At 36.8% G+C, this 16,065-nt stretch overlaps 1 protein-coding gene across 1 annotated transcript in view; it reads left to right on the top strand.

The window, feature by feature from the left end:
- Nucleotides 1-16,065, top strand: part of PDE1A (phosphodiesterase 1A) — a 163,100-nt gene that overhangs the window by 120,478 nt on the left and 26,557 nt on the right. The window contains exons 7-10 of the mRNA XM_074145953.1: nucleotides 3,262-3,362; nucleotides 5,930-6,055; nucleotides 12,046-12,147; nucleotides 12,267-12,387. Coding sequence (XP_074002054.1) covers nucleotides 3,262-3,362; nucleotides 5,930-6,055; nucleotides 12,046-12,147; nucleotides 12,267-12,387 — 450 coding nt within the window. The remainder of the gene's footprint in view (nucleotides 1-3,261; nucleotides 3,363-5,929; nucleotides 6,056-12,045; nucleotides 12,148-12,266; nucleotides 12,388-16,065) is intronic.

Genomic DNA, 16,065 nt, shown 5'->3' with positions numbered 1-16,065 from the left:
CATCTCATGAGAATGGAGTAGAGGGGCAGAATTACCTCCCTTGACCTGCTGGCCACGCTTCTTCTAATGCAGCCCAGTATACAGTTGGCTTTCTGGGCTTCAAGCATACATGGCTGGGTCACATTGAGCTTCTCATCAACCAACAACCCCAAGTCCTTCTCCTTAGGGCTGTTCTAAATTTATTCTCCACCCAGCCTCTATTTGTGCTTGGGGTTGCGCCAACCCACATGTAGGACCTTGCACTTTACCTTGCACAGGCCCAGCGCTCAAGCCTGTCCAAGTCCCTCTGGATGGCATCCCTTCCCTCCAACATGTTGACTGCACCACACATCTTGGTGTTGTCAGCAAACTTGCTGAGGATGCATTCAATCCCACTGTCCATGTCACTGACAAAGATGTTAAACAGCACCGGCCCCAGTACTGACCCCTGAGGAACACCAATCATCAATGGTCTTCATATGGACATCAAGCCATTGACCACGACTTTTTGAGTGTGGCTATCCAGCCAGTTCCTTATACATCAAATCCACGTCTCTCCCATTTAGAGACAAGGATGTTGTGCAGGACAGTGTCAAATGCTTTGCACAAGTCCAGGTAGATGATGTCAGTTGCTCTTCCCTTATCCACCAATGCTGTAATGCCATTGTAGAAGGCAACCAAATTTGTCAGGCATGATTTACTCTTTTACTCTGAAGCCATAATGGCAGTCACCGATCACCCCCTTATCTTCCATGTGCCTTAGCATAGTTTCCAGGAGGATCTGCTCCATGATCTTGCTGGGCACAGAGGTGAGACTGACCAGCCTGTAGTTCTCCAATTCTTCTTTTTCTCCATTTTTATAAATGAGGTTCATGTTTCGCCTTTCCTAGTCAGCAGGAACTTAACCGGAGTGTCACAACCTCTCAAATATGATTGATAGTGATTTAGCAATTTCATCAGCCAGTTCCCTCAGGAGCCACGGATGAATCTCATCAGGTCCATTGACTTGTGCACCTTCAGGTTCCTTAGATGATCTCGAGCCTGGTCTTCTCCTACAGTCACATTTAAAGAAATAAAATTATCATTGCATTTTCCAAAAGTTACTGTCTATCTTAGGAAACAAGATCCAGCCACCTCAGATCAATGTGTTAGAAAGTTAGGTGTCACAGATGGCACACAATCTATTAACCTTCCCAAGAGATTAAATCCCAGATGATACGACTGAAATATATAACTCAAGCTTGCATTTATGAAGTCTTAATCTTTATAAAGATTTAAGAATCCAAGTCCCAGGGAATACATCTTGTAAAGAACTTTTGAGTCATCTATCATCTTCCCACCATCCCTTTTCTCCTCCCACGTACCTGCATTGCTCAAACTAAAGGAAAAGATGTTTTTACTGTCAATAAGTGCATTGTGAGACTCCTTTTCTTACTCATTTTTTAATCCATCATTGTTTAAAAAAGTAGTTTGAACCAGAGCTCATGAAAAGTTGAAATGCATCTATTTATTTATAAGCAATTTATAATACTGGAAAACATCTCTCAATAATAGAGATCTTTTCCAATAGGTGTTACACCTGCATGGCATGGTACCTTCCAGGAGGGAAGCAGATTCTAGCTCCTTGCTGTCTTGCAGACCTCCGGACACCTGCTTTTTCCCCTCCCTTTGAGAAAACCACCCCTTAACTGTCTCTCTAAGAGCTTTCTTCTGCTTCCTTAGAAATCCTTTAGCTAAAGTACTTCTCTGATTCTCTGATTTGAATACTGATCAGAATTTTGACTGTGCAGCTACAGTCTCTAGAATATTTGCTCTCATATCGTACTGTATGAAGTTTCTGTGTAGCCCATAGGTATTGTCTGTAAGGAATGCTCTTCTGCTTATAAATGCATTGTCCAGCAACTATTTTCATTACTAAAAAAGCTGTTCTTAGAAAAGGCGTCTTAAAGAAAAAGTTTATGTTTATCTTTAGTTATTAATAATTTTGGGTTTCTGTTCTATTTGGTATGTTGAAAACATTGTGAAATCCAGGACTGGTCATGGCCTGGTTTCTTGTGACACACAATACGATTGAAGGTCATAGTTTCCATTTTTAGAACTGCTTACAGTACACGCTCATTCCTCTGTTGTGACCTTTTTTAATATATACTGCTTCACCAACAACCAGTACTTGTTGTTCCTCAGCAGTCTTATTTTGTCGCTGAATGACCCATTTCATTATTTTCACATTACTTACGAATCTTGACTGTTTCCTTTCCTCTTCTTTGAAAGAAGTATTACTATTGGCAGCTTATACTACTTCTGGCAGTTTATACATCTTATATCCATTCATACACATGTGTGTGCATATATGGGTGCATAAGGATGAGATCATTCTTCGAACCTTTAGTACAGAAACTTACTTCTACACTAAAAAAGTCTTAAATATGTGTGGAAATGCTTGACTAGCATTTGACTTAATCAGTCCTATGACTGCGGGGGTTAATTATCGTATGATTTTTCTGCCCCCATTTTTAGATGGAGTAAATTTTCTCCTCAAGGATGATTTATCATTCAAGGAATAGAACTTGAACCATAAAATAACAGAGTTTGTTTTACAAACCGAGTGTTACAGAACAGCCACAGTTGTTAACTGTATAAAGAGGTATAAAGATGCACAAAATTCTAGGGTCTGCATGATTTTGTATACATGACCTGTATTACCTTTTGTTCTGTAACTGTATAATAGCCTATGCACCCTTTTTTTGCATTAGTACAATGTGTGATAAAATTTAGAACCGAAAAATCTCCCATGGGCATAATTTTAGTGCTATGTACCTTGGTAAAGTTAATGCTGATGTTGTACCTAGAATTTATTATGAACTGTATGTATTCTCACTAAAAGACAAGTTATAGCCTTAACCTCATATCAAGATTTTAGCTGAATGTACCATATTTTGGCAAGTGCCATGTATGGACTAGCAGATTAGATACTTCCTACTCAAAACAGCTACACAGTATACCATGTAATTATCTGAACTTCTTACATTTTCGGCCGCCAATATTTACTTTGCTAGTGACCATAAGGAGATTAACTTAGTCTTAGAGAAATCATAAAAAGTGCAAGGAGTCCTTTTACTGTATAATACTGAAGTGATGTGGACATATATATTTACCTGGAATAAGACAAGAATAAAGTTTTCTTAAGTTGAAAGTAATGCAAAACATTTCCAGTACTGTAATGTTTAATCTGAATTTGGCTATTATAGAAAATATGACTAAGATTTGTTTTTTGCTTACCAGCACTGGCTCACAGAACTGGAAATTTTAGCAATGATCTTTGCAGCTGCCGTCCATGATTATGAACATACTGGGACCACGAACAACTTTCATATTCAGACAAGGTAAACAAAGTGGTCTTTTAAGTGTCATATCTGGAGTTTGCTGTTCATTGGTCTGAACTGTTTCATACCTTTTACTGGTTTTGCCAGGAAGCAGCCAGGTCATTCCTGATTTTACAAATTGCTTTCTTGACCTCTGCACAGTTAATGGGATGGCTCACATGAACAAAGACAATGTGGAAAAGTAAGGAGTTAGCTCCATAGTGCTTTAAATCACTATATTTTGGAGCTGACACATCAAGAGAGGTTTCAAAAAGATTCAGAATGCAGACTTGAAAACCCTTCACCCCTCTTTTTGCTTGCTTAAATCCAGATACTTTTGACTCAAAATTTTATTTATTCCACAGTGTCCCCAGAAAAATACCACTTCACTTTCAGCAATGTGTCTGCACTTACTTCAGGTGTTATATTTTGTTTCAGGCTGTATATTAAACTTACAGGGTCCTAGTACAAAGGGAGAAACCTTCAAGTACATCTTTAGAAATCCTTACCAAGAGTCCTCTCTTAGCATGTTCTGGCAGCATCTGCAGTAGTTACAAAAAATAAATGTAGAAGGAAATCCAGTTTGAAAATCAGGCTAACTGTATTCCCATGCAGGCACAGCATGTCATCATAGCCTCTGGTCCAGAACAAAAGCATATACCTCTCTCCCTTAAAATATTTTCAGCATATCAAAGGAAAACACTGAACAATCCATTTCTGGGTGATAAATGTTACACCTGATACTTAGCCTAGGACAAAACATCTTTTTGTTCTCTCACACTAGACTAAACTTTTAGTATCCTCAGTTCAGGAATCCACTTTACCTGCTCTTGAAAAAATAATTCAGCAGAGCACTGGCATATTCTAACACAACAGCTCTGTGCCAGAAATACTACTACTTTGAACAGAAGCATCCTCACACTCACCTATAGAGATAAAGTGCCCAATGGTTCCATTTAAATTAAATCCATAACATACTTCTGCCCTGATATGTGCCCTTCAATAATGAACAAATTCTAGATCTGCAGTTGCAATAAAAACATAATTCTTTTTTCCTCAGCACAATCTGGCTAAAAATAAACTTCAGTTTGTTGTTCCACATTTATATGACTTTTCTATTTTTGTCCTTAATATTTTGCTCTGAAGTATTGCAAAAGTGGAAAATTAATTAAGCTGTTAACCTTTGAATTTTACTTGGACATACTTGCAAACAGGTATTTGTTTTGTAATGGAGCTCATTCTTCCCTCCTAGTGGAACTTGGCCCTGATGTGGCATCCCAGGGCCGTGATTCCAGGCTTCTTTTGCCTGAGAAAACTTGATGAAATGGCTGTCATAGAGAAAATCAGCACTGTTTAGAACTAGCCATAAGCAGTTATGTGGGTCAAGGTGGGCTTTATAAACATATGTGATTGGCAAATCACAGATTTTCTCATTATTTTAGTAGATTTATGGATGTAAACATATTCATTATTTAGGTAGTTTATTGTTTATTCCCTCTAAATAAAGTTTCCAATCATATTTTAATTTTTTAGATTAGGACTTGGTGTCCTAACATACATGTGGGTGGCTGCACTGAATATATACTATTGCTCAACAGAACAAGGGGTTGAATTTAGCTTATTAATTTCATAGTAAGACGCGCTGCTAAATCATCAAACCTTCTAGTACAGACTTTCCAGTTGACCAAATTTAAATATTCAGGAGTAGTTTTATAAGAACAGAAGTGTAGAAGAGAAGGGAGAGTCAAAGTAGCTTAACAAGTCAAATCACGTCTTGGGCAAGCAAGTTCCCCAAGAATTAATGAAGTTTGAAGCTAAGTATGATGAATCCATACTGCATCAAAATTTGTGAAAATCTACATGTAATTTTGGTGTTGTAGATTAGTCTTTAATTTAGAGGGGAAAGATACTGTCAAAGGTGCTAACGTTAGCAGACTCTGGCTTTAGGAAGCACTTGAATGCAATCAGGTTTCAGCTTAGCATGCCTTCCATTCCTTTGTTATGAAGCTCAAGGTTTGGCTGTTTTTATGACAAAAGATGTCATTTATTTAAAAACATGAAATTGAAGTTTTTAAATTATTTATTATTTGCAGCTCCTTCTGATTATGAGTGACATGGACAAAAGCACATCTCTCAGAACAAATTAATAAACTAATTAAGAACTTCTTAATACCCATGCTATGTGTGGAGTCCCCTCTGTTGGTGAATGCATTGCATTTTAAATGGTTGTATCGTCAAAGAGTACTCGAGTAGCCTAATTAGAGCATTTCTGTTGCTCTCTGATCCTATCTACAATCAAGAAATTTAAAAATCTCACAATTTTTTGTCACGGTTATATCATATAAATAAAACATTACAATTTTTAAAATATGACTTTCCCACAAACAGTATATACAATGGTATAATGATAATATTTTATGCATTTGGGATGGAAACTTTGTCAGTGTTTGATACAATAAGAACAAATAAACATAGTTTGATATATATAGTCAATAGTTCTCATAGAGAATACACAGTCCTACCCCCCCCTAGTGCCATCATCAGGATGCTATTGCAAATTCTGCCTTTTTTTTTTTTTTTAACACTAGGTCAGATGTTGCAATATTGTATAATGATCGTTCTGTTCTTGAAAATCATCATGTAAGTGCTGCTTATAGACTCATGCAAGAAGAAGAGATGAACATCCTGGCAAACTTAACCAAAGATGACTGGAGGTAAGACTTACTGTGACATTCATACTTAATTCCAGTATTTAAAAATAATAAAAAACACCAGGCCTTCCATGTGGAGTCTATTTTAAGATGTCAAATTACAGGAAGAAGCCTTAGCACTGGAAGGAGTAATGGATATTGAGAGCTTAGGGCAGGCTGCTGTGATGTAAAGAAGTACTGTTTGGGAGACTCCATATATTTTTCCAAGTGAGGTCGTGCATTTATGAGGCATAGCGTTGGAATGTATGGACAATGTCTCAGGTGAGATAGCTGTTCAGGAAAACTACAGTGCTGCCCCTCTTGAGCTAGGTTACCTTTCTCTAACTGGGTTAAAATCTCCGTGCAGCATCACACTCTGGTGCCATCTTGAGCTGTACTACCTCTGGGATGTCTGCTGTATAACATAGCACAGCGTAGTCATGTGTTGGTTAAGCATTAAAAAATGAATTATCTAGAGAGTCCAAAAATTATTTAAGTCCCAGAAGCACTACGGAAAACTCTTTTTTCTTCTTCTTCTTAATTTAGTGTGATTCCTGAAGAAAATTTGACCAGCTGAAAGAATCAGGATCATAATTGATATGTCACTAAGACCTGCAAAACCAAAATGATCAAGTGTTAGAGATAAGACTTTCTCCATTATTAGAAAGGACATGTTATCTTTGTATATAGGACTTAAAATATGAGTCTTCTGTGTGTTTCTGTAAACATAGCTATTATTCAGAGATCCTAAAAATAACTTAAATAGGTGGACTGTGAAGTCAGAAAGACGTATTCTGCTTCCAGGGAAGTCTCTCACTGTGAATGATGCCACCATGAGTAACAAAGCTATACTCTGCTTTATTTATATTTTCACAAAACTATACATTTATGAAGGAATATGTGAATGTCAGATCAAATTTTGGTGTGGTGTGTATTTACAGATGAAGGACTGTTTTATATGCTAGATTTACATGATTTTACTTATCTACATGATTAGAACATGCCTAAATAAAGCATTTATTGAATGTAAGTTTGCTGACCCTTTTGGTTTTCAGTTAATTATTTTGCTGTAGCTACTCCAAAACGCTTAATATTAAAATATTTTTAATTTTTTATTTAATACAAAGTAAGAGAGGAAGCATGTACTTTTTCATTCTTGTAAAAGATTTCTTCTCAGAGGATACTCATTTGGATTTATTTATCACAAAGACTGTGTTGTAAATTTAGTTCTGGCGAAAGATCTCTGGAAGTAAACTGTAAACTTCACATACACCTAGATTTTCATTGCCAACATGAGTCAGCCTTGCTCTGCATGGAACTATTTTGGGCCTGATCGGTCTCTCTGATCCTATTTTTGCTTGTCCTAGCCGCTGAGTATGGAGAAAGTGATTGTGCCAGTAGACAGCCATCAGAGGCTGGTATTCTGTCTTTTAAAACCATTGTTGTAGAGAGGTAATGATTTTCAAATCTTCAGAGTTGTTGCCTCGAGTATTTTTTTTTGAAGTGGTGTTGTTTCATATTGTGTCCTACCAGAGAATGATTCCAGGTAGAAAGGGGCAGATCTTCTTCAGCTGAATTTCAGTTCAGGACTGGATCAAGGGTGGCTTGAAGACACTTAAGTACTTCCTCAGTCCTAGCTCATCACTGAAGACAACCATATATTTGGTGTTGCTCCAGCTGACAGAAATCTGGCTGCTAGCTAGTAAAGTACATCCCAGTTGTTCCCTTTTGTTATGTCACTGGGGAAAAGAGTGATAGGATGAAAGAAAGATCCTGTGAAAGAAAATATTCCCCAGTGGAAAGAGAAGCCTATGGTTTCCAGGTGTGCGCTGTTTATACATATTGCTTTGGTGAACTGCAACAAAATAAAGGGAAGAATGTGATAGATTGTTGCCACATTTCTGAAGCGCACCCTTCTCTGCATAGGTTGCTTGGTCAAGTCTTACCACAGTTCTTTTTCTTTATATTATGGACCCTTTGCTATAACTTCTGTTATATTTCATTTCTCCTTGGTTTTTGAACCTGTGATAAACTACCATGTTCCTTCAAAAGTTGCTCAATCACAGACAAGGTGTGTTTGCACTTGCTTTTCAATCTCCTTCCACTGTAACCCAATTTGGATTTCCTGGGGGATTTTGAGTTTTGAAAATTTTGTTTGTGCAGTGGCTATGCAGATCCAGGCCACTATTATATGCAGCCAGTTTGAAGCTGGTGGGATCTGGCAACCAGAGAAAGTAGAATTTATGGTCTCTTGTTGGGGCTATTCAGTACAACTTAGAAGACATGTATGAACTGACGAATAAGCTCAAGCAACTAAATGAGGACACTCAGTTCCATGTTTTGTCATTTAGCGTGGCAATTACAGTCTGTACTTTCAAACAAACTGGTAACTTCCAAAGTGCCAGTCTGAGAACCTACACAACCTGTTAAAGTCTGATACTTAATTTAGAGGGCAAGTCGTGAAAATGATGGTTTCCTGGTATTTCACGGAATCACGGAATTGTCAGAGTTGGAAGGGACCTCTAGAGATCATCTAGTCCAACTCCCCTGCTAAAGCAGGATTTCCTATTTGTTTCTAATATCCAAAAATGCCTGTCACCCTGTCATCAGATACAGTTATTCAGTGATGCAATGACAGGTCTGTTAGCCACTTAAAAGAGACTATTCAATTTTCTAATTATTACTAGAGTGAACTTCTTGGATCTATACTGAAATTCATGCTGTTAGACTAACAGTTTTGAAGTTTGCACTGAATCTAATTGGCAGTAAATTGAAATGATAATTTGTTCAACTTTTTAATGTACTTCTTGGCACTGATTAATTTCTTGACTACTGTCAGATCTGTTTTCTTGAGTTGCAGCAGTTTCATTTTTTTAAAGTTTAGTACCCCTGCCTATTTAAGCTGTAGTTCTGCTAATTATTTCAGCAAGATGAAGCAAAATGACTGAGAATGACTTTATAGTATTACATTTTCTTTTCTACATGTTAACGTTAGGAAGATAAATGCACTAATAAACTGTCAGCCTCAATTAAGTTTAAAACATAGGGTTTGGGTCTGAGCAGGGAAACTGCCAGCATTCTGATGAGGATGTCCTTTGTGGATAACGTATATGACATTCATAGTAATTTCTCACTATTTTCTCAACTCTGGAAATATATTCCAGTCTTTCATATTGTCTTGTTTCTCTCACTTAGCGCCCCTAAATATCTAAAGGGGATCTCTTTTTGTCCTCCTTTCTCCTTTGATTACCAGGCTTCTGGTGTTCTAGCGCCCCATGTGTTATGTCAACAGTTATAGGCAGTCAGGCAGTATTAGTGTCTCAAAGCATTCCAGTCACAAGGTGTACAATGCTATACTGCCTGCTTATTTAAAAAAGACTAACAAAACAATATACATTATATACAATGCATAAGGAACAGGTTTTCTTTCACAAATTCCTTTGGGAGTCTTCTGTCTGAGGAAAGCAGGATTGCTGTAACTTGCCAGATGAACCTTAAATATTCAGTTCCCAACTTGTTTGTGCTCATCTTAGCCTGTTCCTGCATTTTTTCATTAGTTTCCAGCTGACTATATATCTTTGTTATGGACAAATCCAGGTAAAGCTGTTTTCTCCTTATTGGTTAAGTACTTTTCCAAGAAATTCATGCGTCACTCCTTGTCCTTTGTTTATTACAGCATTATTCATGTCATTTTTTCACATCATCTTACATCTTTTTTTTTTAGAGTATCCTATCCATAGGACATATGCATAGAGGAGGGTTAAGAAAGGATTAAAGCATAGGACATGATAGTTTACTTTAGAAAAATGGAGATTGTATACTCAAAAACAGTAATCTTCCAATTGTGGGTCCCAAAAAACCGCTATGCACTGTACGTGAATACTGTTGCCACTTCCCATCATAGAACTGAAGACAACACCTATGTATATTTTTGCCACAGAAACATGAGCAATACTAACTGTATTAGCCCAATGCCTGTAGCTGTGGAGTGCTTAATGAAGTGGGCAGAGGTTTCTGTCCAAGAGTTACCTACGAGACTGGCTGAGGTGTCCTTCAGTATGGAAGCTGAGATGGTCTTTTTTCCCTGTAAAACAGTTTGGGAATGGTTTATAAGTCCCAGAGTAAGCTTCTGTGCGATGGTACTAGAATGGGAATTTGTAGCTCCAGTAGAGCTTTATTTAATGTTTTTCCATCATTTCTTAATTTTCCATCCCTCTATTGATGATGGATGAGGGCATAGGCAGGAAACAACTGCAGACTGTAGGTAGAAAGCCTTTCCTTTGCTGTAAAACAGCTTTTTAGTGGCCTGAATCTTCAGAAGTGTGAGGACAGTGCTACATTGTTTGATCCTTATTCAGGTGACAGAGGTAGGAATTAGGGTCTGTCTACTGCCATGACAGTGTGAGTAAACTGGAAGCAGCGCTTTGCTTTTCTGTGTGTCTTGTGTAGTAGGTGTGAGCTTATTTCTGATTACTCCTGAAAGTTCAGACATGGAAAGTTCCTTGGAAAATCTCCCATATAAAGGGAAAGTGATATTTATTTCAGTCTTACAAACAACAGGATTTAACAATACAGAGCCCTCGGTTTTCATGCATTTAGCTGTTTGGGTGGGGTTGTTTTCCCCAATGGGTTTGAAGGGTACAGTTTCAAAGCAATGTGGAGGAGGAACATTTGGGATGCAAATTAATTAGTATCATCTTATGAGGTCAGATAAGGTAAGGCATTTTCTAAACACAAGTTGCTATGGCTGCATATTATTGAGTAAAAGCGAGAGGATTGAGTCTTTATCCAGTTACATCAAAGCAGATCAGGAATAAATACACAATAATCAATGAGGAGTATCAGCTTAAATATGCAATTAATTTGGCTCAAAAGCAGTCTTGATAGTTTTTATAACAAGCTATTCTAACAGTCCTAAAGAAACTGCAATTTACCTCTTTAAAATGTAGTCATTTGAAAAAACTGCATTGTTAAGTAAATCAACGGTATTAATACAACATGAAAGGTCAGTGAGAATAACTAAAGTAGGATTCTACTGCTGTAATTGATACTTGGACATCCTTAAAATTGCAGATGCGCTCGTGAAGAAATATGATACATAATTGAAGATTTCATGTGGTGAATTGTCCCTGATATATGTATAAACAACACTTGCACATAAATCCTCCTAAACCATTTAAAAAGCATGTAAATAAAGACCCAGCAGACTCCTACATGGTATATATACAATCCTTCTACATCAAGGAAACAGAATTTTGCAAATCAGTAATTATAGTTGACAAAATAATGTACTTTCATATACAATGAGAATTAATACACTTTCTTTACATGATTCATGTTTTACTATTTTCATATTCATTTAATAGAAAGCTGAAGGACAAGCCAACATCTCTGACCATAATACCAAGATATAGATAAATTATAAATTGCAAACTTGTTCTGACTCATGAAAAGGGCATTAAGGTTTTTTTGAGATGAAGGGTAGTTTGTAATAATGTTCATGTATTGTTGTAATGCTGATAGTGTTTCATATGTAATATCTCTTGCTCTTCCGAGTGTTTCCACAGCCTTCTTCCTAGGTATAGTGTTATGCCTGCTCTGCACTAATATGAGGGTGGTAATAAGAGACAAATATATCCTCTTATGAGGTGGTAAGCCCAGAGACCAACTGCTTTTTTTGAATACTCTACTGCTGGGAAAATAAGGAAAGACTTATTAGGGGTGATAGAACTGTATGTATTTTTAGTTTATACACTAGAAAAGAGGAATTACAAAACAGTGTGACTCTGAAATAATGATTACAGAGTGCATTTTCTGAAGTACATTGGTTTCACAGAATCACTTTAGGATACAACGTTCCAGTTGTTAATAATTTATTTAAGTGCTTTTAAAACCATAATAAAACTCATGATGTTGTTTAGAAAGTTATAAATTAACAAGTACTGCTTAAACAAATGTACCGTACATAGAATAAATGAATTGTAATCAGTCATTTTGCTTTTAATTATTCTTAGGGAGTTGCGTAGCTTGGTCATTGAGATGGTCTTGTCTACAGATATGTCGGGTCATTTTCAACAAATTAAAACCATGCGACATATTCTACAGCAGGCAGAGGGGTAGGTTATTTTCCATTCTGTTCATTATCTACAGTATTTCAATGAGCTCATGTACAAGAAAAGAATTTAAATAGTTGCTTTTGTTTTGAGATAATTGGAGCATGTCCTTGAATTGACAGGGTAGACAAAGCCAAAGCCATGTCTTTGATTCTACATGCAGCAGACATAAGCCATCCAGCAAAATCCTGGGAACTGCACTACCGGTGGACCATGGCCCTGATGGAGGAATTTTTTCGACAGGTGCCATTTTAAAGTCTTTTAATAAATCTAGTTCAAGAAGCAATGATTACACAATTAGATCTTTTCATAAGTCTACCAGCAAGGATGCTGTTGGTTGTGATTGACAAGCATAGTCAGTAGTATATATTCCCTACTCTTCACACATACCACTGACATTAATTCAACTTTTATATGCATGAATAAGATGAAATTTTATAGCTCTATATCTATTTCAGCTGATATCAGGATTCTGAGTGTTGTAGCGTTTTTTTTTCTTTCAATAATAATATAACTTGACAAGCTGTTTTCATTCTGTAGACAGAGATTTATATATGCTTTGAGTTAAAAAGAAGTACCAGCAGGGTAGGATGAGGGACTTGAAAACAGGGAGAATTCATGTTCAGCAAAGAAGGCAAAAAGTTGTCTCCATTTCACAGTTCAGAAAGCTCTCCTATTTCTTTTCCTTGCCAGTGCTTGTCATGCATATGCCACATAAATCCGAAGGTCTTGCTTGCACGATCCAAAGCCAGAGGTTAGACAGTATCATCCTGTTAATGCTGTGGCCATATATCCTAGAACAAAAATGGAGACACACCTTTGTGAAAGTCTTTTAATTTCTGTGAGATACTGAATTCAAAGAGAAGCCCAGCAGGTGTTGATGCCACTGCTGCCATTTTTTTACTCCAAAGGGGGAATACTCTCCCTTAATGAATATTTGTGACCATGTACATTTTTAACATAACAGTTACTGAAGTACAATTGATAACCAAAATCCAGTTTAAGTATTACACAGCTTCTTCAGTTACACACAGGTTTTAAAAATGGTTAATACAGATAATGGAATGGTGTACGTTTTGCTCATATTGATTGTCATTATTTTGCTATATGCTGACATTTTCAAATTAGTTAGGTCACACTGGAAGAGGGGGTCAGAGAATAAAAAGTCAGTATGTTAAACCATGAGGTTGTTAGTCCCATCTGCCCTAGAAGGTTCTTGCTTGGTTCCTAGAGGTTCTTTGTACAAATTCACAGCAGAGAGCATCAGGACATCCTTGACTCTGAGCTTTGCACTGGGGAGACAGATTGGAGAGCTGGTGCCTTAATCTAAATAATGAACGAACTAAGTTTTGTGGAAATACTGAGTAGAGTCATGAGTTTGTGTCTGCTTCTGTAAATGGAAATAATGAGGATTTTGAACTTGAGAGGAAAAAGGAGGAAAAGATTGCCCCAGATATACATTACTTGCAAAGGTCAGAAATGACCAACTGTAAAAACATTTTAGACACAGAGAGACAGACTAGACAGAGCCCATGGGACAGTGAGGCAATGTGTCCAGTCAAGTGGATGTAGCTTTAGCCATAAACAGTACCACACTGGTCACTGAGTGCATAGGATCAGCTAATGTTTCAGTTATTCCTTTATACTTTCATTAGAAGAAGTAACTGGATCCCAAATAAGCCGCTCAAAGACTTGAGAAGGTATTTAACAATGGAATCAAATCACCAAATATATATTTCTGCAACTCAGCAATATAAACTGTGGAACTCTTTCAGGCTGTAGAGGAGTGTGCAAGGAACTGAACCCCTCTTTATATGTACTACTAAGAACAGTGTATGTGGAGTTGTTCCAACACATTTAACGTGTGATGTATATATATAAATGCACTGGGCAGGGCAGACACAGTAGGTGTCCTGCTTCTTAGATGCACTGGTTTGGTTGTGCATCCTCTGGTCTGTTGATCTGAGCATGTGTGGTGGAAATCTCTGGGATTTCCAGATCTATGTCAGCCAAGATGAAGTAGTACAAAGGTATACAAACCCCACTAATTCCTCCTCTTCTTTTCTTCAAAAGTAGTAATTCAAATACTTCTACTGCCTTAAAGAAAACAGCAGCAGAGCCTGAAAGTTTTGATGCAAAACCAATGCTTTAACAGGCAGCTTTCAAAGTAGTGAGCTCTAGCAAAAAATGAACATTCACCTAGACAAAAAACTAGCAGCTAACAGTTAAAATATGTGCCAATGTTAACTTCAGGGGAAAAGCCAAACAACGCTTTAAGTTTAAAAGCAACAACTGCAGAAAGTGTGTTATAATGCCAAGGAAGATCTGAGCTACTTGTTTAAAATAGAAATACACCCACCCATCTCAAAACCTTAAAAATAAAGAAATACATAGGTCAAGTCACTCAGTTCCCAGTTCCTATATCATTCTGCTCTCAGTCTGAATAGATCCAAAAGCACAAAAAGAGAATTTGTCCAGTGAGTTTTTTGATTTTTTTTAATTTTAAATCTCATTAAATTCTAAAGATCAATTTAAATATCAATGCTGTGTTCATTATTACAATTTACAATAGACATATGAAATTTAAGTATTAATTATGTATTATATTAATTACAAATTAATTCATAATTAGGGTAAAGACCTACCTGAAAACATAAAAAGATTCAAACTGATTCTTTGCTAGTGTGGAATTTTCTCTTTTTTCATATCTAGTTAAGGGAAGATTACAAATTTAATATTGCTTTAGAAATCCTGTATTCAACAGTGACTGAAATTGTTGGGACTACCCCAGTTTATATTATATCACCATACAGCTCCTGCATTTACCTAGAGATACCACTAGCGCTGCTCCTACTAGTAAGTGTTCATGTTTTCTTCTACACTCTGAAGTCAAATTATGAACACTTGGGTGTAAAATTTAAAGGCCATAGTGATAAAACTCTCCACTTCCACATGAAACACAAGCTGTGAGCTACATCTGTTCCTGTGGCTGAAGTGGTTTTATTGGTATTATAGTTCTAAACTTTTCCCAAATCTAGTTCAATGATATATGATAAAAAGGCTAAGGAAGGTTAATACTGCCCCCTTCATCCATCAGCTTCTGATGAGATTTTGGGGGAAATGGTATGTTCATGTACTGCTCCCCTCTGAATGATCACGAAACAGCACTCCCCATGAATAATGTAGTATGTAGAGCCATTGTACTTGAAAGACTAAGTTTTCCTCTATCTATAAAATCAGTGCTTCTGGGGGCCAAGTTTGTCCAGCAACACGAATTATAGCCTCCTTTGAAAGATGTCTCTTCAGGAATTTTTTACACCATTAGACTTTTTTTTGAGCTTTTGCAAGTCAGTCGGTATACCATGTTGAAAACGGAGATAATAACCCCCTGTCTGTTAAGACTGTTATGACAAAAAAACTTTTAATGTGTTAGGTGTTGAAATATTGTCAGAATTAGGTTTGTACATATCATCTGAATAGTTAACTTGAGCTTGTGCTTTTTTGTGAAATGCCTGCTAGTGAGAGTGAGTTCAATTCAGATCATGCCTTTGATCTACGTAAATCCACTGAAGAAATTTTACATGTTGGATAAACCAATGTAATAGAAGGAAACACTTAGCATTTGGCATACTGTCACAAACATGTCTAAATATCTCCCATCACATTTCATCTGGGATCAGCAGGACTAAACTGTGAATATTGAAGGTCTTCATATATGTTACATCTCATTGGCAGATGCCTTGCTCTTGAGGAGAACTTGCTTGCAATAAGTTTCTTTATATAAAAATTGTCAAATGTAAGTTAGAATTTTGATTTCTACTTTTCCTGAAAATTTAAAGATAAATAATGAGAGGTTTTTTGCCTGTGGCTTGTTTTTATTTAAGAGTAAAAGTAAACAAAGTAATCTGTGGAACAAAGACA

This window comes from Numenius arquata, chromosome 3 (assembly GCF_964106895.1).
Source record: "Numenius arquata chromosome 3, bNumArq3.hap1.1, whole genome shotgun sequence".
In the NCBI taxonomy this organism is placed as follows: domain Eukaryota; kingdom Metazoa; phylum Chordata; class Aves; order Charadriiformes; family Scolopacidae; genus Numenius; species Numenius arquata.
Note: the sequence above shows the minus strand (reverse complement) of the source record. Positions and strands in the feature narration are given on the sequence as shown.